At 32.6% G+C, this 26,581-nt stretch overlaps 1 protein-coding gene across 1 annotated transcript; it reads left to right on the top strand.

Annotated features, from left to right (window-relative positions):
- Positions 1–14,958: 14,958 nt before the first annotated feature.
- LOC133185141 (C-type lectin domain family 17, member A-like) lies at positions 14,959–18,772 on the top strand. Its single transcript, XM_061320199.1, has 4 exons — positions 14,959–15,028; positions 15,435–15,514; positions 15,834–15,921; positions 18,522–18,772. Exons 1-4 carry the CDS (start codon positions 14,959–14,961, stop codon positions 18,770–18,772), a joined length of 489 nt encoding a protein of 162 aa, XP_061176183.1.
- The last annotated feature ends 7,809 nt before the right edge of the window (positions 18,773–26,581 follow it).

Genomic DNA, 26,581 nt, shown 5'->3' on the forward strand with positions numbered 1-26,581 from the left:
GATTCAGAGAGATGAAAGATGCACCGTTAATGTCGATTTGTAGTCAGGGTGTCAAAAGTCAGTCACGTCGAAAAGTGATGTGTGGTAGAAATTGAACTCCTAAAAGCTAAGTATTCTGGCATAATCAAGTGAGGATCTTTCCCTATGTATCGATCTATTTCCAATATCATTTGCATTGAAAGCAGGTGTTCATTACATTGTAAAGTCACATAAAAAAGACAGGCGTAAGTCCTTCCTGAAGTCCAGGTAATCTCAGTAACATAAGTGTATAAAGTATAGATAGCGGACAGCTGTCGGGCGTTATGAAATTAAACGGCGACAGCGCCAGGTGATCTTATGATGTCTTTTTAATTTTAGAATAATTCGGCAAATTATCAACATATCAAGCTAAAATTTTTCAACATTTCTTAAACTTTTGTTGTTTTATGTTCCGTATATATGTTGTAAGCATAGACTACATAGTATTAATTTTATTGCATCAGTCCACAAACTTTTTGATAACCCCTCGAATTATATATATTTTCCTGGTAGGAAAATATAACTTTTTTAGAATGATCTGTCGAAAATTCTTAGGAAAAAATAAAATATTTCGGATTTTTTTTTTTACAAACTATAAGCACCGACTGTAAAATATGATTTTATTGCCAACTAATTTAATCTTAGATATGGTGCGAGTCCAGAGATGCTTACCTGGTAGAAATAGAAAGTGTAGTGGAATCTTCATTTGTTGCCTTGACTGCGTCAGTTACATTAATTTTCATTACAATAATACACATTAAAAGTAAAAACATTCAAAATAACACTTTTTGAATCAAAATAAGTGCACAAACCAAATTGTTACTGAGAACTTGTAAATGAGATTACTCAATCATGGGTCATGGAAATTTTTAAAGAGACACCTTAAATTTATGTATACCATTAGTAGATTTCTGGCTTTGTCCTTTTGTTTTTATCTTATTCATATGTTTGAAACATACATTATGTATCTGCAATAGTGGCCACTAATCTAACAGCTTTTAAGCAGCTGTTTATTTACTGTCAAATTCAGAAGTTCGCTTTCTCAATTAAAGTCAGGAAAAAAAAATCTTTGTCTTGCTCATCCATTCTTGCTTCAAGTCTTTTAATATGGTGGATATATCTTTTTCTGTCTTGTGTCAAGCTTTAATAATTCATGAACAGTTCTCTCTAAAGTAAGAATTAGATCTTCACAGGTCTTTAAAGTCTCTAAATCGTGCTCCTATCATTTAGTTGAGGGAGTGCCCTGGAGCGTTTTTGTATGTATGAAATATGAAAATAACAAACAGTATTCAGGATCAAGGCCCATTAAAACAATACAAATTGGAGGCAGAGTAAACATGGACCTCAAAAAACATCAGAGGTGGGAACAGATACCACAGATGAGTAAGCACACCCTGTCGACTAGTCTTAACTAAAAATCTTAAACAGTTGTCTTGCATCAATAATTGTCTTTCATTTTCTAAGTTCATACCGATGACGGTAGCCTAGTGGTAGGGCTCTCGCTTCGTGATCGGGAGGCCCGGGTTCGATTCTCGTTCTCGGCGCTGCGTCAAACCTAAGATGTAAACATAAGTAGTGACTGTTCCTTCGCCAAGCGCCCGGCACTAGAAAAACACTGGTCTTTCGGATTAGACCTAAAGAAAAACCGAGGTCCCGTGTCACGGTAGGCGTTGGCACGATAAAGAACCCTCACTACTCGATGGCCCTAATTGCCGAGTATAGGTCCAAAATTTGAAGCCCTTCACCGGAATACGGTGACATCTCTATATTAGTGAAAAATTATCGAATGGGACGTTAAACAACATACAATCAATCAATCACTTTCTAAGTTCAAAGAGTTCAAAGTGGGAAGGTTTTTTTTAGAGCAATGTAAGGTATTTTTAGTGTTATTTCGTGAAATTAATACACATTTTCTGTTGTTTTACATGATGATAAGGACCTTTAATTGATTGCATTCTTTCAAAAATCTTGTTACTTGCCTTGATCTGTTAGACTATTTGCTAAAATAGCAAAAAAGGAGCTTAGTTTAGATTGTATCTATCAGACTAAGAAAACCTTCAAAGATATATATTTCTTTTTTTATATATAATTTTAAAAGTAAGAATTAAGTAAGAATGCTTTTAAAAGTAAGAATTAAAGTAAGAATAATAATTTGAAAAGTAAATGTTTAAACTGATCTCGAAGCTCAGAGTCCGTTATGTATATAAACAGAAGCATATAACGGAGTATGTACGTTGTTCCACTTCTAGTCTCAGCACTTCAAGTTGATATAATTAGATAGGAATTCAGTAAGGATTGGTTTTATATTTTGTCATTTTCATTCAAAAGAAGACTACACTGATCATTCTCAAATATATCTTGTTTCAAAATCTTTTCAAAGATTTCAAAAATTTATTAATTAAGACTAAAAGTGAATTTTTATCTGATTTATAACTGAAGTCCTGCTTCATTAGTTGGCTAAGAAAATTTTAATTTTTAATACTTTGGGATTCAAATCAATAGTTAAAGCTGAAATATTTTCTCTGTTTGCGGATTTTCAAACTATTCTGTGGCATTTGTTTAACAAGGTGTTCTTCAGAATAAATCGTTGTGTTACAAATATATAAATCGTTACAGAGAAGTTATTCCCTTCGCAGTCAAGATCATATACTTGTACGATTTGTGATAATCTTAATTTTTATCTAAACATTCTATCCAATCGCAACTATGTTTAGGCTTCCCAAAGCTTTAAAGTGCTTTTTAACGATAATATTGAGTTGTTAGTTAGTTTTTTATTTAATTTTCTAAACTATGTACTCAAGTACAGCCAATTCATATAGAGCCATCTTTAGCCTATAAATTAAGATATTAATATCAAATAACTTGGTCACCTGAGGGTCAATTATAATTTTGCTCATAAATCGTTTCTGTGCAGGTGATAAACATAATTACATGTATAATTTACTAATTGTTAAATAAATAAATTCATTATCCTTGTGTACCCGAAATGTGCTTGCGAAAAGCTATAGTATCATATTGGGTTCAAAATCTTTCATGAGAAAATCATCTCACCAACTTTTAAAGGAATGTTTACTCTATATCATAAAATAATCTGTCACACATTTCCCCAAACTAGATTTAATTAAATAACGTATTCGTATTATGGATTTCCAGAAAGATATTAAATGAATCTTTATAAATTATCTGCGGTAGTTTCTTTTATACACACATAATAAATTCTATTTCTAACGACATATATGTAACAGAATACATTTCAAAAGTATTATTATTTGAAGCATTTTGAACATGCTGAATTTCAATGAAGGGTAATTAAACGAAGTACAGTACCAACCAGACCCAACCTGACACCCAAGAAGTTCCAGAAAACAGTCCCCGGGACTGCTCTAGGACCGCTGTGGGATTGCCACACAGGGACTGCTGTGGGACTGCTCTTGGGCCGCTTTTGGACTGCTCTAGAAAGCAAACCCAGCAGTCGCGGCAGTCCCTAGGACTGCTTTCTTCGACTGCTGGTGGTGCTTTCTGGGACCGCTGGGACGGCTGTGGGACTGCTCTGGGACCACTATGGGACTGCTCAGGGACTGCTTTTGGACGGCTTAAGCAGTCCCAGAGCAGTCCCAGACAATAGTCCCCGGGACTGCTCTGAGACTGCTTTCTGTCAGGTTCGGTCTGGTTGGTACTATATTATAATGAAATATATGGAGATAACGAACAGTATTCAAGCTCAAAAGTCCATTAAACAATACAAAATAGGAGCAGAGCAAACACGGACCTCTAAACATCAGAGGTGGGATCAGGTGCCATGGAGGAGTGAGCATCCCCTGCCGACCGGTCACACCCGCCGTGTGCTCCTTGTCATGATCGGGAAATAACGGAAAAATCCGTCAACAATTCAGTGTGTAAATAATGGCCTAACAATTATTATGAAAAAACATCAGTCAGCATTTGACTCAATGATAAATTGTATTTGCTGACAAGGTCATTGTATCGACCATAGAACTTACGAAATGATGACTTTAAACGAGACAGCTGATATTTTTGTTTCATCAACTTGTTTGTCAATAATTTACCTCGTTTTAGAAATTGTTCATACGTAGAGCATGCTCTTGCGTATCGAATCAACTGAGAGATATATACCCCGTATGCAGGTGATGAAGGTATATTGCTGCATAAGTAAGGGAAGTTGACGATTGAAAAGCTAAAGTCATCACGTTTATCATAAAGCTTGGTTGTTAGATTACCATTAACGTCTTTTTCAAGTAAAATATCCAAATATGAAACAGATGTGTCAGACTCTGTGGTATCTTTTATCTCAAGCTCACCAGGATATATCGTATTGACATGAGAATGAAAATAGCCATTGTTAATTGACAATACATCGTCGATATATCTAAATGTCGAGTTGAAGGCCACAGCAAGTGTTTTCTTCTTTTCACGTACAAGATTTTGGACAAATTCTGCTTCATATGAATACAAAAAAAGGTCTGCTAATAACGGGGCGCAATTGGTACCCATGCGAATTCCAATAGATTGTTGAAAGACCTGGTCTCCAAAAACCACACAGATATTGTCAATCAGAAACTCAAGCATCTTTTTAATGTCAACTTCAGAGTACTTGTGTGTACAATCAGAATGTTTTTCAACAAAATAATTTTGCAAATGACCAAAGACAAGGTAAGTATAATTACGAGTTCCATTTTTATTGAAAAAGCAGCTGTCAATTATATCAAAAAGCCTGGACTTTAATTTATCGTGGGGAATGGTTGTGTATAAAGTAGAAAAGTCATAAGTTTTTAAGCTGTTGATTTTGGTAAAATCTTGCGATTTCAAATTTTCCAAAAGTTCCTTGGAATTTTTAAGTATCCACATCTGATTTACACCACTTCTCGAATATATTGTTGCACAGTACTCTTGAAGTTTCTCCTTCACCACTGTTAATATCTTAGTGAGGAGTACAGAAAGAGGCTTGGTTGAACATTTACTGGAACCCGCTATGTATCTTTGTTTGTAAGGATTTTTATGAAGTTTCGGAATCCAATATAAATATGGTAATTCAAATACATTTTGGTTGTTTGGAATATTAAAAATATTTAAAACTGACATATGATTTTGAAGAATTTCTTCCTTAGAAAGGGAACTGCGAGTATAAGTTGGATTACCACTTGTAGAATTAAATCCAAGTTCCTCTAAAATACATTTAATATAATGAGCCTTACAAACAAAGACAATGTTGTTACCTGCTTTGTCAGCATGGACCAGTACATATTGATCATGTAATCTATCTAATTCTTTTTTCACTTCTGGATTATTGAATACAGAAGGATAGATGGTTCTCATATTGCCCCTCAATCTTTTAACATGATTTTAACATGCATCTGATACATTTAATCCATTCTGACAAAGTGTCAAGGTCTTCTTTTTCATGTCTGGCCCATCGCTTGGCGTAGTCCTCTACAGAATCCATAATCCATAATATTTATGAAATTCCGACGCCAGTTGAAGGATCGGGGTTCCCTAAATTTAGGACCTTTTAAAATTAGTGATCTACAGTACCAACCAGACCCAACCTGACACAAAGCAGTCCCAGAGCAGTCCCAGCGGTCCCAGAAAGCAGTCCTAGCGGTCTCAGAAAGCAGTCCCAGCAGTCCCAGTGGGCGGGGTTAATTAATTTAATGGGCGGAGCTTACTCAGAAATGAGATTACCAATAAACAATGTAACTATAAAAGGCAGTTGAAATTGATTATGCATTTCTTTCTGAGCAGTGTCAACAAATGTTTACAATTCTCATGCGACAGTTATTTCTGAACTGTTAAAAAATAACACTAGGCGTATAGAAACAAATAATATTGAACAAAGATGACGTTCATACCTACTAATAACCTGAATATTTAAAATCAGTTATGTGGTATATTAATTTTTCACCAAAATAAATCAATTTCTTAATTTACTGTGATTGATATTGGTTTCCATATTTATTATTTTTTTTTTATAGAAAATTAAACTTGAGTTATTTATTTTCTATCAGAACTAGCTTTAAATAAATCTTATAATTATAGAATAAGGCCGATTCCCATACTATACTCTGAATGCATTTTTCCTAAGTACTGGAGTTTTTGAAAAATTCTTTGTTAAATTTTGCAAAGTATTATATTTCAGTTATGATTATTTTCACTGACTTTTCCAATTTTATTATCGTTAGATTCTCTATGTAACAGAAAACAATAATACTCTTATTATATAAACGTTCGAGTGTACATCTGTAAATCACGCGAATGGAACCCTCAGATTATGTTCAAAATAAATTAATCCCGAAATAAATTTATACACATTTATTGAAACAAAGATTTTGGGCAGTGGATAGATTGAAAATAGTGTCATTGTTGACCAGCGTGTTCACTAATGTGTAACACTAGCTGATACCCAAAATAACATGCATTGACTTTCTGCTAATCATGCCCAAAGGCGATTGAAACCTCAGGTATTGACACCATTTTATACATCTGTATTGCTTTTTATTATTTGGCCAGGAAAACACAAACAAAACAAATAAGAAATAAGTCACAATTCCCAATATTTTCAAATGTTTATTATTTTTTTAAAAAAAATTTACTCTTTTAATAACTGGTTTATAAATCAAAAACAAATTCATAAATAAATCCCCAAATAATTGTTCACATTGTTTAAATGACTAAAGAATGGTAGAATAATTTTATTTCATTGTCATTTAAAAAATTATTGGGTTTTATTTGAGGGCGGTAAAAAAAGAGCCTGCTCTTTTTTAGCATGGTTTTAGCCTTTTCAATTTAAAAAAAAAATCCAGTACAGTATGTCCCTCTGAATATCTTACTGTAATGACATGTTTGTTTGTTTTCTAAATAGTGCTTATGCAAAAATTGAGTACATAATTTGACAGCATTAATTTAATTAAATAGGCCTAGATTTTTTTTTTCAAAACACCTGTATTGAAGTTTTAATTAGCATTAATTAATTAAATAGGCCTAGATATTTTTTTTTCAGACACCTGAATTAAAGTTTAATTTAAGGAATAAAAGTCATCTCCTGACTTCCTTTTTTAACTACTTTCTTCCCTTTTTAACTACTTTCATTTTTTAAAATTAATTCTAGACTACAATTGTGTAAATTTACAGCCCCTGAAGACATTTAGTAATTACATGTAAATCTATCTCTACTTATTAAGAAATTTCTAAGAAATCCTTGTTGTTGTTTTTTTTAATTCTTTATCTTAAACACCTCTCTGCTGAAAGTAAACAAAACAACAACAGGGAGCCTGCAAATTCAGAATACACAAGGGGCGGAGCTATCATGTCACTCAGAACCTTTTTCATGCATGAGTGAACAAAGCAGTCCCAGAAAGCAGTCCCAGGGACTGCTGGGACTGCTGGGTCTGCTTTCTAGAGCAGTCCCAGAGCAGTCCCACAGCAGTCCCAGAGCAGTCCCACAGCGGTCCCAGAGCAGTCCCACAGCAGTCCCAAAGCAGTCCCGGGGACTGCTTTCTGGGACTGCTTAGGTGTCAGGTTGGGTCTGGTTGGTACTGTAAGAATTAAGATACGGCAATTTTGCAAGAGCATTATTTTGCATGTATTTTGAAATAAGTTGTAAAGTTTAAAGCACTTTAAAGTAACAGTGCAAAATTGCAGGGAGTTTGCATATTCCATTACGACGTTATATTTGGTAGTTCATAGAGTCTATGGGAAATCTTTACCTACAAATTTTTAAAAAACATTGAATGTTCATTTGGTCCCTTCATTAGAAAATTGAATGTTCATTTGATCCCATAATTTTTATCAACAAAATTAAAAGCGTCATGTAAGCATTAAAATATTTTTTACCACAACATTGTATTTGAATGCTTGTTTCCCCGATTTCACTTGTCTTTTCCAGCTCCTTGTCCAGCAGATATTTTTACAGAATGTGTAGCATGGACGGGTGGGAATGACCTTGTCATTGAAGGTCATTATCAGTGGAACGACTCACCCTTGGCCATGGTCTATACAAACTGGCTTCCAGGTGAACCGAGTACTGTTAATCCAGCACAAGGAGAATCGTAGGATTGCGTAGACATACTAAAAAATGGCCAATGGAATGATAGGCCCTGCTCGTTTTTAAACTCATTCATCTGGGAGATGAATTAAAAATTACACTAGTAAATTTGGGATGATATTTATTTCAGTTTTTTATCTGATGGCTTTCACTGTTTTTATTGTCTTCTCTGTAACACAATTAGATTCGTTGTCTTCAGAAACTGACTGATTTCAGGGTTGATGTATCGAACAAAAGGCTTTACAAAATTTTATCATTCCATATTTCGTAATTAATCAAACTGATATATTTAGACAGAAGAGTTTAGGATCGTCATTAAAAATGTTCCAATTACTTTTCCCCCTGGCGTTATCATTACAAAACACCGCTATTAGTTGAACACAAACCCAAGCCTTTTCAGGCACTGTTAACTGGTGCAAAAATTGTCATACAAGCCATCTTCATAATTATAAATATTTCCTTTTACTGATTTTAATCTTAATTTTGATTTCAAATGACTAAGTTAATCGCTATATACCTCCGTATCCACCGCCCGTAATTTAAATATTTAAGAAGGTTATGTACGTATATAGTTCGTAGTACACTTACTATAAAGATGATTAATTTGAATATGTATCTTTTTAAACTGCTATATACAAAGGGGCCGTTTTGCAGAAATTTATGCTTTAATACTTGGATAATCACTGGGCTGAAAAATTGCTTGTTAAACTTATGCAGTATGTGGAGATAACGAACAGTATTCGAGCTAAAAAGTCCATTAAACATTACAAAAGAGGAGCATAGCAAACACGGATCTCTAAAACATCAGAGGTGGGATCAGGTCCCATGGAGGAGTGAGCATCCCCTGCCGACCGGTTACACCCACCATGTGCTCCTTGTCATGATCGGGAAATTACGGAAAAATCCGTATATCAACTGCTTCATTGCTTCACTGTAACCATGGAAAGAAATAACATTGTTTTACAATAATTTTTTGCAGCTTTATAAATTTAGATACGTTTTAGTCAAGAGACATTTTATTTATTGACTCACCTTCAATTGTCCTTATCTGTTAGAACAAATAAAGTTGAATATCGTATATATTGATAAATTGTGATGAAGAAGAGAACACTTGCTATGGTCACAAAGAAGGGAAAGTGTTAAGTTTTTATCATGAACTGATCTGTAGAAGTTTCCTTTCATGCAACAGTGAGCTTTTCAGTTAGAAGTGTATAATTCTTTCCACAGTTTTCTTAACGAAAATATCAAGCAATGAGAAATGTACAAGATAATGAGTAATGAGAAAATATATTAGTAATTAAATTGAACGTACCGTCATTAGAAATAAAGATTTAGTCTCTTTCAGACAATCAGGACGTTATCTAACAAGTTTTTGAAGGTGCCCAAATCTTCTATATAAAATTAGCTTATTGTGGATTGAAATGTCTTGTATTAACAGTAGTAAATTGACATTGGTCAGCTCTATTTTTCTCTTTTTTTTCAGAATCTCCTCTAAGAACTGAATCAACCTTTGTAAGATTTTTATTTTAAATTTTGACTTCTACGTGTATTCTTGTTAAAGGACTTGTCCCATTTGATAAAAAATCAGTAATTTTATGAAAATCTTTTTCAATAAAAGTGGAACTCGTAAATATACTTACCTTGTCATTGGCCATTTGCAAAATAATTTTGTTCAAAAGAATTCTGTTTGTACACACAAGTACTCTGAAATTGATATTAAGAAGGATGCTTGAATTTCTGATTGACAATATCTATTCAGTTTTTGGAGATCAGGTCTTCCAACAATCTGTTGGAATTCTCATGGGTACCAATTGCGCCCCCTTATTAGCAGACCTATTTTGTATTCATATGAACAGAATTTATTCAAAAAACTTCTACACGAGAAGAAGAAAACACTTGCTAGTGCCTTCAACTCGACATTTCGATATATCGACGACGTACTATCAATTAACAATAGTTACTTTCAATCGTATGTCGACTCGATATATCCCAGTGAGCTTGAAATAAAAGATACCACAGATTCTGACACATCTGTTTCATAGTTAGATATTTTACTTGAAAAAGATGTTAATGGTAACCTAACAACAAAGCTTTATGATAAACGTGATGACTTTCAACTTTTCAACTTCCCTTACTTATGTAGCATATACCCTTATCACCTGCATATGGGGTTTATGTCTCTCAGTTGATTCGATACACAAGAGCATGCTCTACGTATGAAAATTTCTAAAACGAGACAAGCTATTGACAAACAAGTTTATGAAACAAGAGTATCAACAGATTCGTTTGAAGTCATCATTTCGCACGTTTTACGGTCGATAAGATGACCTTGTCAATACATACAACCTATCATTGAGTCAAATGTTGACTGACGTTTTTCATACTAATCGTTAGGCCATTATTTATACACTGAACTGTCTACGGATTTTTCCGGTTTTTTTTTTCGATCATGACAAAGAGCACACGGTGGGTGTGACCGGTCGGCAGGGGATGCTCGCTCCTCCATGGCACCTGATCCCACCTCTGAATTTTGAGGTCCGTGTTTGCTCTTCTCCAAATTTGTATCGTTTCATTGGAGTTTCGAGATTTAATTCTGTTCGCTATCTTCATATTTCATCTACAACCTTGTTTATTAAAATACTGAATAAAATAAAGGTCATTGTAAACATATTTTAAGAGAAATTTGTAGTTGAAATTCAAATACGGCGATATGCATATTACAATCGGATCTCGGTGCCATACTACTGTGACGTCATATGCGACAATTCATTGATAGGGAGATGAGAAACTGCATTCTTTTAATGAAGTAATCAACGACAAATGCGGGATAATAAGGAAAATACTTAAAAAAAATATCTTACATGCTTTTCAATTACTATAGAAGTATGAACTTGTTTAAGTATAAACATTTTTTTAAAATAATTTATAAATACATGTATGATAAACCAACTACGGTGTTGGTTTACATGTCGTAATGATATTAATAAGAAAATAGAATAGAAATTCTAAATCAAGAGAAAACATGGTGATTTATAGAGGAGCTTGTCAATTTTACCCCCGTCCCAGTCCCCTTCTGATTTCAATGTGGATACAGTCATTTATTCGCCAGTGCTTACATTACGATTTGATTTAAGATAATTAAATAAAATATATTAACAAAGTTCTGTAATTGCAAATTTGTGAATAAGGTTAGTTAATACGTGTGATTAGATGACAAAATATGCAATTATATTGTGCGGGCGATTTTCTTCTTCTTCGCCTCGCCCCCCTCGCTATCGTCACTGTTAACAGGTTAATTTACCATGTTTTCAGATTTTTTGGATTTTTTGCTTGCTAACATATAAGACTGAATATTCAACTTCAGTGATTTGGTCGTCCATAACGCAAAAAAAAAAAACCCAGTTTGTATCGCGTACATTTTAGTAAGATTAATGTGTACAGCTGATCAGCCATTGTCGCCTATGACGTTTCATGGTCACGTGATCACTATCTAATTAACTTAGATTTTTAACTGATTATGAGGTTTTTTTTTTATCTTGATCAATAATTTTTAATTACCACGCTATTTCCGCTGTAAAAACACGAAATTTTATACACTTTAATTATGAGGAACATAATACGCTTTTAATTTCAAGTAACTGAGAAACATGGGACAAGTCCTTTAAGTATATCATTTTAAAGTTAAAACAAAATAGTTTGCCAAAAATGGAATGTAAATGTAGCACTCAGCTGATTCTTCTAGTGATAACTTTAATGTTCTTCCTGCAAATCTTTTTTTTTTATTTTCTTAAATACAATTTAAAATAAAACCATATAATAAAACATTGGAATACATATTCATATATTTGATTGCATGTCAGTGTTTTCATGACTTTATATCAAACTTTTCGGAACAGTTTTTGAAAACAAAAGTTTTTCCCAGTGAAAAAATGCAGTTTTCACTTCAAAATTGAATGTTGTTCTTCAAACACGTTCATTATTATTAAAAAGTTTAAGGAACCCAAAGCGTCACAAACGTGGTCCACCAGGTTACCTTCGCTCCAAAGTTCCAGTTTTCAAATGAATCAGAGGATATTTTTCATAAGTAACAAACAGGTGAACATGCTTCACATAAGTGAATCGATCAATTTATCAAATCATACCCATCCAGAGGGAGTTCTTAGCAGATTCTTAGTACATTCCTGTTTTCATCAGGGGATGATTACTGCTCCTTGGCACCTGATCCTACCTCTGTTTTTAAGAGGTTCGTGTTTTGTCCTGGTAACGATTTGTTTTGTTCACTGGAATTATGAGATTGATCATTGTGTGTTATCTTCACATTTTACATTGCATGTCTGCTTGTAAAAAAAATTAATTAAACTTTTGCATGAAACTTGGCATAAATTCAATTTTTTTCTGTTCCTTCTAAGCCGTACTTTTTTTGTCTAGTTTAAGAACATATAATTGTTAACAGTTCCGTAAATTGTATCCAAACTGATATACAATGTCCCTTTTTTCCATTTGTTTTGTGGTTTGGTGTTTTGAATATGTAAGTGTACTGAAGCTGTAAATCAAAAGAAAAATAGTGATAAATAAAACTACCGAATGTTTCTCATTTCACATTATTAACAAAAATATAAGCTGTTTGCTGGAGTGTTCTTCCATGCAGCAGTGAGGTTTTCAGCTAGTTGATTATCAATTATTTTCACAACTTTTGAATGACAATATGTGACCATTGAGATATTTCCAAGATAATGAATGATTGGATGCGATATTGATAAGTAAAATGAAAGTACCATCCTAAGAAGTGAAACATTCCACCTCTTCCGGACATCCTCGTTATCTATTAAGTTTATGTAAGTATCCAAATATCAGAGTAGTACATTGTCAATGGTCAGCTCTATTTTTGAACTGAATGAACCTTCTTAATGTCTTTTTTCAAATTAAGATTCATATTCTTGTTAGGTTTATTATGTTAAAGTCAAAATGAATTCGTTTGTCAGAGAAAAGGTATGTAAATGTAGCACTCAGCGGATTCTTCACTGATGAATTTCTAGCAAAATTTAATTTTTCACAATTGACAACAGATTAACATGCTTCACACTAAGGTATCGATCAATATATCAAATCTAGTCTCTCCAGAGAGATTACTTAGTAGATTAATGTTTTTAATTTGAGGCTTCCTTTCATCTTCCTAAAAAAATTCCTTGTCATATTTTTACACATGATCAATTGCTTTGAAATTTGCAATCTGCTCGACAATCCTAATCTTTGTGATTAGAAATTTAAACATCAGTTTGTGCTTGCAAACAAAACTATACATTTTTAAAATCATAATATAGGATCGTTAATTTTCGTCATCGCTTTTGCAAAGGGTAGATATATACACGCAGTACAGTTAAGGTGCCAAATGCAAATATCGGCGAATTTTTTAGATAGAAAATACATTCTTTACAAGGATGGGCATTTCTTTTTAGGACTACTATTATCGGACAAATGCAATGTGGTTGAAAACTACATGTTGAGGACGATTAAATTTCATATTTAGACTTGTCACATGATGTGGCAGTCACGTGTTTTTAGCAAATATACCTGAAGTATTGAGGTCATCTATAAATTCTAATATTGCAAGGGCATAACCAAGTTAAAAATCTAAGTTTAACATATAATTATTTTCAACACTCTTTGTAGTTTGTGAAAAGTGCTGTGAACCTATATAGATTCTACTATCTAATTGCTAAAATTACATTTGTTAGACCGTATGTTGAATATTTTGCTGGTCAAGCACTTTAAATGTAGATATAATTCATTCATTTGTAAGATTTCAACAGGTTCGCAGCACTTTTCAAATATCTTCATACTTCTTGAGTTTATGTGTAGAAGCTTGTCATAATTCATTGACGGTATGCCCTTGCAATATATCGATTTATTACGACCCTTCTATTACCCTTCAATGACTCTGCATACAAATATACGACAGTATCGCTTGTCTAAGGAATGTACGGGAAGTATATGAATAAAATCATAAAACAGACATCGCATCCAAGTTAATGGCCTCTTATATATCTACAATTTATATTTTATTTAATTACAAAATACATTTTTTATTGTATAAATATAACTTGATCCGCCTCTCACTGCATACAAACTGCGTCAAATTTTACGATATGACGCCACATTGACAAGTGCATTGCGATCAGTGAATTGTTTATATATTGCTGTGTGGGATTTAACCAAGGACAATATTGCATGTACTAGTTAGTATTGATGTAGTTTAAAGCTATTCAAAGTATAAAATAGCAAATCATTTCATTTTGTGGTAATTTGAAGAACCTTTATTTTTGTGTGATGTCATAGTAAGCATTTCCCGTATAAATTAGGCCCAGCCTCCTTACTGCAGCCTTAACTGTGCTGCGCAGTGAAATATACATATACAGCATCATCCTTAAAGGCTTATGCCCAGAACTTAATATCAACTTTGTATCTGGATTTTAAATTCAACTTTTATATTAAAACTTGACTATTAAACAGTTTGGTCTGGATTGACAGTTCCTTTTTTGTAAAACATTGGATACCTGAAAAAAGTTCTGGATCACCGAATGCTGCTGTTATAAAATATTTTCCTGGCATTATCAAAAAATAACGAGAGTAGAAGCATGCCTGTCAATATTAGCTGTATCAATGTACTAAGAATGGTTATTATAACAGTAGTTTTATGTCATTGTTTTGAGATGGGAGCTTCATTATCGCAATTCTATACGGCCCTACCAGAGTCACACAACAACGTTAACCACAGCATTTCTCAGGTATATGTAAATTCTCGATTAACATGCGGTGCTATGTGTCATGGCAGATGCACGTTATTTGGGTATAACGAGAACGACAAAATATGCTACTTATACATGCAGTCTCCTCAAAACTTCTTGGCAGGATCTGAGGAAGAATGGACGTACTACCAGAAAACAAAAAAAGGTAAGAAACACATTATAATGATCTGATACTCTACATTGCTTTCAAAAATCTCATAATTACCTGGGGGTAATATGTATCAACTACTACAAACACCTTATATTTTGCAAATCCTTAAGCTGGTGAAAGAAATCGTGTCGCAAATATTTTAGGAGGTATTTCGAGAGTTGAAGAAAACGCTGCGATGCTACTCCAAGTAATTTTACAACATACTCCGAAACGTATCCAAATATTCCATTAGCTTTACTCAACATGAAAAATTTCTGCTCATGAGCAGTCTTAACCACTTTATGTTTAAGGCTTAATTTGAATAATTGAAAGGTCGTTTACATTAATGTGTTATCTAATGAATCGATGAAATATCTACCATTTTAGACCATTATCTTATATGATACAATTATATGAATAGGTTGTGACTCGCCGTGGTTGGAGATGTTGGGTCACTGCTACTTGCATAACAAAAAGAAAGTCACGTGGGCTGAGGCCAAGGTAATATAAAACACCCTCTTTTAAATTTTGCTTGAACAATTTACAAATTTTCATACAATTTGGTTATTATGATATGCAACAAAATTGTATACAATCAACTGATACATAACTGTAACAACTTTACAAAATAAAATATATTTGTGCATGAATATTTTCCTGGAAGGGAACAGTTAAATATATTTGTTACATTTAAATGTGAAAAAAATAAAGAGAAAATGAATGAAATTTTGTAGAATTTTTTTTTTAATCTACATAATAAATTATGATTAACCATTCAATATTCATTTAAAAATATGCACAGCAATTGATTTAATTTTAGATGTGGTGTGAGTCCAGAGATGCTTATCTGGTAGAAATAGAGAGTTTAATAGAATCTACATGGGTTGCCTTGGCATTTTTTCTACAGGGTTAGTTACAAACACATTTATACTCAAGAAAAAAAGTCATATTAATATTAACAATATTCTTGTGGATTAAATAAAAGAGCCCCACTTCGCTTTAAAATTTAGATCAATGCAAAAAACAAACAAACAAAACGGGAAAATGTTACTAAAAGCCTTTTCGGGTTATGATTTTATGGCATAGACATGATAAATTACTCATTTCTGGAAATTAAAAAAATGTGGCATTAACTTCAAAGGTAGAATTTTTAGTGGAAAATAACAAGTAATACACATTGAGATTTCTATCTTCAATCAATTTTAGGGAAGCTTTGTTTCAACTAGTGATTTAAAATAGTTGCATTGGATCAATACTTGTTATTCAATTTAAGAATTTTTGCACTGCAAAGTGTACCTATTTGTGATTTAAAGATATTTTTATAAACCTATATTGTGAATAACTTGCTGAGGACATGCTATTTGAGTGTTTTTTCGTCGATTTACCTGTCTTGCTTTGCTTTTTCTTAAATAGAAAAAAATAAGTTCGAATTCTATGTAGCAAAATATTACAACTCTCTAGAATGTCAAATCAAATTTCAAATTTATGAATATACAAAAAAATGTTCCAGCAGATTTAAAGCGGGATTTAAAGACAGTTTGTTAAGTGTATGAACAGCAACATCTAACCGATTTGTTAATTCTTCTACTTCTAGACTCGGCATTTCAAGCTGCTATAATTAAAAGGAATTCACTGAGTTTGATAAAGTTTGGTATTTTGCTAGTCCCATTCAAAGGAAGACTGCATAAAGTTCAACGATGACCAAAAATTGTTTTCAAATTCTGCAAACGCATAGACAATTTTGTTGGAAAAGACCTCTTTTCATCAATCAGACCTTTTGAGGTTCAAAACCATTGATAAAGCTAAAATTTTGTGGCCTTTTTCCGGACTTTCAAAATATTCTATGATATATATTCAAAATGGTGTTTTCTGACGTTATCCTTATCGAATTATATTCCCTTTGAATCACCTTTAATTTGTGATAGTCTTAAATTTTGTCTAAACATTTTATCCCAGCAAAGGAAAGTAAATATTTATGCAAACCAATCATCTTTATCAACACAATTTGAAATGTTAAGGAAGTTTTTAACACTAATAAAAATTGTTTATTTGGACTTTGACATTGATTCATATAGAAGTCTATATATTTCGATTTAATCTATTTATTTTTCAAAATTGGGTATCTTCCATATTTCCTCAGGATAAATTGTTTAAAGGAAATGGAGTATTAAGGGAATGAAGGACACATGGTCACATGACTCTGTTCAACTAAGTCATAGTCTTCGTTTATATTAGTGCAAAATGTGTAAACCGTCAGTTCTTGTATAAATTTTTGACAATTTGTTTTACTTTAAATACCATCTTATATTAAAAAAAAATAAAAAGTTTTAACATTCTTGTAAACATTAAAAAATTATAAAATAGATAGACCCGCTCCTCTATTTCTCTAAACTGCGCGTCCAATTAGTCGGTGACGTCATACACGATTTGTTAGTACAGCAAGATCATACTCGGTGAATACAGGGGTGGTACTATTATGTAAAAACAGGTCATAATCAGTATATGATGAAATACTTTGAGAAACGGGGAACACAAAAATTATTTTTACATGGCTGATGACGGAAATCTTACGTAGGTATATCTTGGTTTGCTTATTAAGCTTTTTATGATGTCATACTTGGTTTTTTCCGTCCTTGAGAAATGTGAACAGGACACGTTTTTGTCTTGCTTATGTCTTCTTTAACGATGTCCTGTGCAATATTAAGGTTAGTTTCACCATTCGAAAGTTTTACAGTTAATAAATGATATAAAAGACTTGCATTTCAACGTAAATTTAAAAATATTGAATGGTAGAATTTTTTGCAAATCAAGTTTTTTGTTGTTTAAGTTGTCTTAAAAAGTATGTAATTTTCCCTATCCAGACGCAGTATGATAGAAGAAATTTGCTTTTTCAAATATTAAACCCTATTCAAACTCTGAAATATTTTAAAAAATACATGTCCACTTACATATTTTTATCTATGCGTAAAAAAACCCCATGATTGACAGAGTAATTGGCCCGGAAACATTGAGAAATAAAATTATACTTAGGTACTGTGGGGCATAGTATTTGTTAATCAATATCTCTAAAATAAGTTAAGAAACCTAATGATATAACTGCTTTAAGATATATGGGACATACTTAATTAGAAATATACAAAATATAAAAAAAAAATTGAATGACAAGTATTTTTTTTAGCTCAAGGTCCTTACTTCCCCTTTATGAACAGAAATTACTGTTGTTTACTTATGTTGGGAAATACATGGAAATAATTTATTTATTTACTTTTGCTGGTCAAATAGAAGATTAAGTATATTCTATTCAAAGTGTTATATTAACTGTAGATTTACGTTTGTTCCATTTTCTGTCAAAGGGCAGCTCATTCTTACTGCATAAAAATTCCAAGGAATTAGAACTATCATCATTGTGCAGTTTTTTTTATTGCTTCCTTAAGTAAGCATTAAAGTATCATGTTTTACCAAAGCATGTTAAAAGGTTTCTTTCACCTATGTCATTAGTCTTATCCAGGTCCTTGTCCAGCGGATATCTTTTCCGAATGTGTAGCTTGGACAGGCGGAAACGATCTTGTCATTGAAGGTCATTATCAGTGGAACGACTCACCTTTGGCCATGAACTATACCAACTGGCTTCCAGGTGAACCGAGTACTATTTATCCAGCACAAGGAGAATCGAGGGACTGCGTTGATATACTCAAAAACGGCAAGTGGAATGATAGACCCTGTTCCTTCCTTAACTCATTCATCTGCGAAATGAATTAGAAATTACACTAGAAAATTTGTGATGGACTTTGTTTTAGTTTTCATTCCATACCTTTCACTGTTTTAAAGTCTTCAATGTGTCACAGATTTGGTTTAGTGGTATCAATATTTAATTGTTTCAAGATTTCAATTGATTTTAAACGTCATAGAGTAGATAGGTTCTTTTGAGAAGAAATCTGATTTCAAGGTTAGTGTATCTAGTGAAAGGCTTCACATATATATATATATTTCCTTGTATCAAAGCAAATTACACAATAACATTAAGAATTTTTCATAATATTGAAAAAATAACCGATCAGGACAAGGAGCACATTGCCGGTATGACCAGTCGTCAGGAAATGCGTAGTTCTCCATGGCATCTGATCCAACCTCTGTTGTTTTGGAGGTCAGTGTTTGCTTTGCTCACATTTTTATTGTTTAAATGGACTTTGATCTTGATTACTGTTCATTTCTTCATATTTCATTTTCATACTTATTGTGTGTATTAATGTGATATTACTTGGTATGATAATGGTCATATTTCAAGTCATCAACAAAATGCTATAAACCATCTTCCACTGGATTCTGCATTGAAAGTTTATGTTACAGAAAAATGTATGTCATAGAAAAAAAGCAAAGCATGTAGTCCTTTCATTTTGATAAAGACAAATCTTATAGAAAACTAAGTTTTTTGCTTTAAGTGATACCGCTTGCAAAACCACAATATCTCTTCCTTTTATATTCATAAATATGAAAATATTTTACATTACAATTTTAATTTCTGAAATAAATATACCGTATTTTTCTTTTAAAATCTGTCACTATTTCTTCCTTTTATGAAGCAAAAGGTTCACTTACGGCCTTTTTCGGCCCTGTGAATTGTTTAAAAATCAAAACTGTTCATTTTTAGTTGAACATATGTTAAATTTCACTTGAACCCTTGGTGAAAGCATATTAATTAAAAATGACGTAATGTTCTCTCTAGGCCATGTATTATGACGTCATGAATTTCGTCATTTTCATCAAATCATGGCTAAAAATGTAAGCTGTTTTTGAATATTTTGCATAGCCACCAACCTCTGATCTAAAGTGTTTAGTTTTATAATGAAAGAACTGTTTCAGAAGATTCTAATCCTTCAAAATTTTTGGATTTGGATCGCAGAGTGGGCTCATATTTTAATTGTTGAAGATGCTCAAATTCATTTTCTTCAAAATTCAAGAACATTGTAGTTGCACAAAGTCTGTTTTTCAATACTTGGACTTTCAGGGGCAATTTTTTCAGGAAATGAAAGCACTAAGTCTCTACTTTATATTGATGTTCGAAATGGGACATTGGAACTTGTTCAGTTAATTGGTATATGGACAGGGCCATTTTATGGAGTTAGTGAACCTAGCTCTTTAAAGGTACCTAACTTTTAAGTGTTTTCTTTAAGCTTGGACTGTACAGAAGCTCAGCCGCCCCTCTGTTTATTATATATAGTTTGTTTATTACAATAATCAATAAAATGATTAGATTTATAAGTGCTTCATCCTCAATTTTGAAAATAGTAAATCAAGATCAGCTAGTTTTCAAAGGGTATTATATAGGAGATATGTATTTTTTCATTTCCTTCATAATTATTTTCAATTGGACACTTTTAAATGGCTATAGAGTGTTATAATAATCAAAATATCTATTTAATTTGTTTCTTGTTCTGTCAGTTTGGATAAGTACATACTAAAAAGGGATGTCAATTTTGTCAGTAATTCATATATATTCAATGAAAGTATTCGAATATATTCGAATATTCGATAAAGTAAATAAATTCTGGTATATTAAAATATGCATCATCCTACTCTCATGAAGGTTAAGTGTAAGTATTCTTATATTTGAAATAAAATTGTATAAAGACTTTTGTAGGTGTACAATAAAGGATTCCATTTGATAATTGTCAATGTTTGAAATAAATAATTGACTTAAATGTAGAAAAGTATAATTTTTACAAAGCTCAAAGCCTAATACAAATGAAGAAATCTGTCTCCTTTTGTTCATTTCCGATAGATAGAATAGAAGAAACACAAATGAGACTAATTTCTATTCAACAATTTTAAACATAAATCTTATACTTTTATCGCTTCTAACATAGTGTCGAGGCCTTCTCTGTGACATTCAGCCCATCATCTGGCATAATCGCCGATAGAATTCGTAATTTTTTTTTTCAGAATAAATTATGTTGCTATTTAAAAAAAAAACACGCTCTCCACACATGTTAAACTTTCAAATGAGTGATGACGCCTCTTATTTTTAACTATATTCATTGATGCAACAATACCAAAGATTATTTAAGTTTACACATATAAAATACCTTATTATTGAATTTGGAGATAGTATCGACAGTAAAGAGGCATGAACAGAAATTCACCTCCTAAACTCTGTAGGAAACTTACGAGTTTTTATAAACTTTTTTTTACAGAAACACAAAGTAAATATAAAAGTGGATACTTTGAAAGGAAAAAATATGAAACGTCCAAAAGGTGTGATTAAACACAAGTTGATGGGTGTCAATCAATTACTTCTTTCATTCTATCAATAATAAACCATCATTTTAATTATAAATGATACAATATTCCATAATTATGCAAATAAAACAATTTATAAGAAATCATTGTCGGGCCTTCAACTAGACATTACGATATATCGACGTATTATCAGTTAACAATAGCTACTTCCATTTATATGTCGACCCAGTGAGCTTGAAACAAAATAAATTTTCAATCGTCAACTTCCCTTACTTATGTAGCTAAATACCTTCATTGCCAGTATATAGGGTTTTTGTCTCCCAGATGATTAGATATGCAATTAAGAGTATAATCTACCTATGAGCAATGTCTTAAATGAGGCAAGCTGTTGACAAATAAGTAAATGAAACAAGGATCTCAACCGTCTCGTTTGAAGTCATCATTTCGCAAGTTTTATGGTCGATACAATGACCTTGTCAGCACAAACAACCTATCCTTGAGTCAAATGCTGACTGACGTTTTTCATACTATTTGTTAGGCCATTATTTATACACTGAACTGTTTACGGATTTTTCCGGGTTTTTTTCCGATCAAGACAAAAGCACATGGCGGGTGTGACCATTCAGCAGGGGATGCTCACTCCTCCATGGTATCTGATCCCACCACTGATGTTTTTGGAGGTCTGTGGTTGCTCTTCTCCCGATTTGTATTGTTTAAACAACTGCATTGGAACAATTTTTGAAAAGACATGATGATATTAAAAGGTCAAGAGTATAATTTATATGCATGTACATGTAAAACCAAAGCTGTGTATGTGAAATTCGTCTTTAATCTGCATTTCTTTATATTATTTTGTTACATATAAGGACTTTTGGTATAAATTACCCGGTGATCAAGTCTATGCTCACAGTTAAATTTCTAAGAATGAAATTCTTCGAAATCACCTTAAGTTTATGTTTTCAATAGGTTTAACATTCCAACCAACGGGAGTGAGTTTGATTTACGGTACCTATTATACTGGATTCAAAAACTTCATAAAATCCTTACAAACAGATATACTGCAGGGTCTAAGTAAATGTTCAACCAAGCCCTTATCCTTACTCCTCACTAAAGTATTAACTGCCGTTAAGGAGAAACTTCAGACGTACTGTGCTACAACATATTAAAGAAGGTAAATATATTAAGTGTGTATTCTAAAAAAAAATCCTATGAACTTCATATGAACTTGATCTAAAATCTCACAACTTTTCAATAACATCAAAACATATAACTTTTCTACGCGTTATACAACCCTTCCATATGATAAATAAAAAAGCATGCTTGTTGATATAAAAAAAAAACAGCTTTCTTATTTAAAATGGAACTCGGTAATATTCATGCCTGTGATTGCGAAATTACTTTGTTAAAAATCATTCTCATTCTACAAAAACAAATATTCTGAAGCTGATATTAAAAGATGCTGAGGTTCCTTATTGACATATATATTTATATAGTCCTTGAGGACTGATTTTGGAGTTGCATTATACATTTCAACTATATTAAATTTTATAGTGAGAAATAATTTAAATTTTCTGATATTGAATCCAGTCACAAAATCAAAAGTTTTTAGTTAGAGTCATATATAGACCTCTTGACTCTGGGGCTGATTTTTCGGATAAACTTACAAGTACTATAGAAAGAGCTATAGATACAAAGATGATATTATTTTTGTTAGGTGATTTCAATGGAAACATGTTAGCCCCTGGGAACAATACATTTAAAAACCTACTACTACAACTTAATTAAAGTAATGGTGTCCTAGAGCATACAAACTTTACAACATATATTGGAACTTGTATAGAATTAGTGTTAACTAATGATTCAAACAAAGTTGAGAGTGTGATAGTTGATGAACTAATTTGTAGTTCTCACTCACCTGTCTCTATAGAAATTTCATTTCAAACATATAAGCAACACAACTAGAAAATATCAAAGACCCAATATGTACATCAAAACAAATCTATTGATTAATTTAATGATTTAATAAGAGTTGGCAGGTATTGCCCACAGTGGTCATAAATTTACAACAGCGGGACAGCCGGTGTAAAGACGAATAATGACCCCCATAGAATAATGACCGTAGGTCATTTTTCGACGTCGAATAATGACCCCCGGTCATTATTCAACGGCGAAAAATGACCCCCGGTCATTATTCGACGTCGAAAAATGACCCTTTTGCCCGTAGAAAAAGTGTCATTACCCTAAAAACATGCATACCCCACGTGAGGAAAAATGACCCCCGTAGAATAATGACCCCTTGTTAATTAAAGCGGATTAAAGTTGAAACTTTTAGGGGGCAAAATAAAAAAATAAATCAAGAGACCTGTTGGCCAAAATGCTCACTTGAGCTTCATTGGGAATAATTCGATGATATATTGATCTCATTACATTATACAATCATTGGTGTTTTAAGGTCAATTTAATGATTCAGAATCTAGAGGAGTTAAAGATTTATCGAGTCCAAAGGGCGAGGAGAGCATTGTTTTCCGATGGTGGAAAACCACTGATCGTCCTGACAGAAAAAACAGCAATAATTGTTTTATTATATGATTCAACGATTAAATTGGTACAAACTTATTAAGCAGACATGTCAAGTTTCTTGTTTACATTTGCTCAGTCCTAACCAAACACAGTGAAAGAATAGGAGTTAACATAAGCATAACCAGTATTAATTTTACATTTGAAATCTAGTTTTGGTGCAATGTAGAAAAATAAATGTCAGGAATGGCATCGAAAGGGGAAATGGCGCATTATAAGAGGCAAAAAATACTTTTAGTTAAAAATATCTTTGATGAACCCCTCAAAAAGTTTATTGATGTAAGTGGGATTTTCTTTTACTCTACTGTATCAAAAAGTTCGGGGCATGCATGCAGGACAACCAGACTTGCAATGACCATTTTCAAGCAAAAAAAAAAAAAAAAAAAAAAAAAAAAAAAATTCATGGAAATGGAAGGGGGTGGACACCCCATCCCTGATTCTATGTGCCTGAATGTTAGGTTCATCTTGTTCACTCAAGTAGGAGATTTTTTAACTATACTGTATAAGAAATAGGGGGTGGTTACAAGACTTTCAATGAACATTTTCAAATTAGAAATTGCTAAAATTTACATTCAGAAATGGGAGAACAATACCTCCCTTTTCTCCGATTCTTTGTGCTTGAATATTATGTTCACTTGAGTAGAATTCAGATGCAGGTGAAATAACTTTTCAGAACTGTTTTCAATCTATTTTTAGTTTAATGTAGGAAAAATAAATCCTTATACATGTATTCACTTTGAAGGTCAATAAAATAGTCTGTCTTTAATTATAAATTGAAAACATTAATCTACTACAATATACATTGTATTAAAATGTTTCTATATTGATTTGACAAATGTATCACTGTTTGAAAGTGGATTAAAAAATATTCCTCTTACATGTGTATTTCCTATTCTCAGACGACCATGTTAACAGACATGAATATACATTATACTGGGATTCTCCTGTAATACTTCTATATACTTGAAAAGAAATTCCCATAGAGTAGACCACTGTTTATAAATAAAATTGAATGCACATTATAAGATTGTATATATTTCAGATATGCAGAAATCTATGTCCTTCTTATGTTTGTCACGTCTGCTTCATATTTGGACGTTCTACTGACTATAGACGATAAAGACCAACTAACTACTAAATTGTCTGACAAACGGGATGACTTCAGCCTTTTCTATTGTCAATTTTCCTTATTTATAAAGTAATACTCTGCAATCATTTGCATATAATGTCTACGTCTACCAACTTATTCGATAATCAAGAGCACGATTAATTTTTAAATCGAGGCAGGCTACTGACAGATACATGTACATGTAAGTTGATGTTACAGGGGTTTCAACAACCTCGTTTAAAGTCAGCATTTCGTAGATTCAATGGTCGTATCAATGACCCTGTCAACAAATATAACCTATAATTGGGTCAATTGTTTTTATACTAAATTCGAAAACGGAATGTCCCATTTACCTGATTTATTCATAGCGCTCACGGCGGGTGTGACGGGACAACAGGAGATGCTTACTCTTTTTAGGCACCTGATCCCACCTCTGCAATATTTGGGGGTCCTTTTTTATGCCCTGTTAACAAAATTGTACTGCTTGTGGATATTTTAAAATCATCACTGTTCGTTATCTTCACCATTTTTTCATTAAGAAATATATATATCCACAGTATGTCGTTCGCACGAGTTATTACGTCATTTTCGATACATTCTACCTCATTTGCATGACTTTTTATGTCATTCAAAATATACATATATATATTACATTGCATAACTTTCCGTATTTATTTCTGAAAACTGATCTCATTTTTTCCCTTCATTTTTTTTTAAAAAAAGGTTCATGCTGTTTACTTTTTGTTTACCAATGAAAAGCCAGAGCATCCCGCTTGTCTGTTATTTAGCTGTGAATGTCTATAATCAGTCAAATATCCAAATATGAAACAAATGGAAGACAGTCGTACAGGGAAATTACGTTAAGAGTTATAACCAATAGTAGCCATTTTGCGATTTTCAATATGTGCTGAGAACATAATAGGCTTAAAAGATAGAAATATGCAGATATGCAGTTCGTCAAAAAGGGCATAAAGAAGAATATCAAACATTGAGGTACAAACCTTGGCATCAATCACCCGTTATAAATTTTGTATCATGCACTCTGTTGGAAAGGGGGTCATTTTTCAACGGGGGTCAATTTTTTATAGGACGCACACATAAAATAATGACCCCTAAGTCTCTTTTTCTACAAAAAATTAATTTTTTCTACGGCTGGGGGGTCATTTTTTGTCGTTGAAATATGACCCCCTGGTCATTATTCTATGGGGGTCATTATTCGTCTTTACACCGGCAAACTGGCACGCCCCCAACATCAACATTATGCTGTGCCCTCCCTAACGGGAAGAGTAGCAAGATGGGTTGACCTCAATCGTGCTACAGACACAATTCAACACAAAAATTACAAATATCTTTACATTACCTAATTTTGCTTTATATTTTATGTTAAATAGTTTTGCTTTACATTTACTCAAATCTCATTTAAAGTCAACATCACATATATCAATATTTCAAAATCACATATATAAATTCAACATCAACCAACAAACTCAATAATATGAACAGTTCCATGGTTAAATTAAAGGTGACGATTTCGCCATCCAGACCACCGTGAAGCTGGCTATTTCCTTAACTCTACCAAAGGGATGCCGAATGGAAAACAGGAAAATCCGTGATCAAACTCATTGGTTTCCATCCCAGCTAACTGC

The sequence above is a fragment of the Saccostrea echinata genome, unplaced genomic scaffold, assembly GCF_033153115.1.
Source record: "Saccostrea echinata isolate AGI-Se365-2 ecotype Australia unplaced genomic scaffold, CSIRO_AGI_Sech_v1 ptg000012l, whole genome shotgun sequence".
Taxonomy (NCBI): Eukaryota; Metazoa; Mollusca; class Bivalvia; order Ostreida; family Ostreidae; genus Saccostrea; species Saccostrea echinata.

Bases quoted from the DNA above. Each gene is read 5' to 3' on its own strand.
- LOC133185141 (XM_061320199.1), top strand. From the start codon at position 14,959: ATGCAGTCTCCTCAAAACTTCTTGGCAGGATCTGAGGAAGAATGGACG. The intron at 15,515-15,833 runs GTAATATAAAAC...ATTTAATTTTAG, and splicing joins TCACGTGGGCTGAGGCCAAG to ATGTGGTGTGAGTCCAGAGA. The intron at 15,922-18,521 runs GTTAGTTACAAA...AGTCTTATCCAG, and splicing joins CTTGGCATTTTTTCTACAGG to GTCCTTGTCCAGCGGATATC.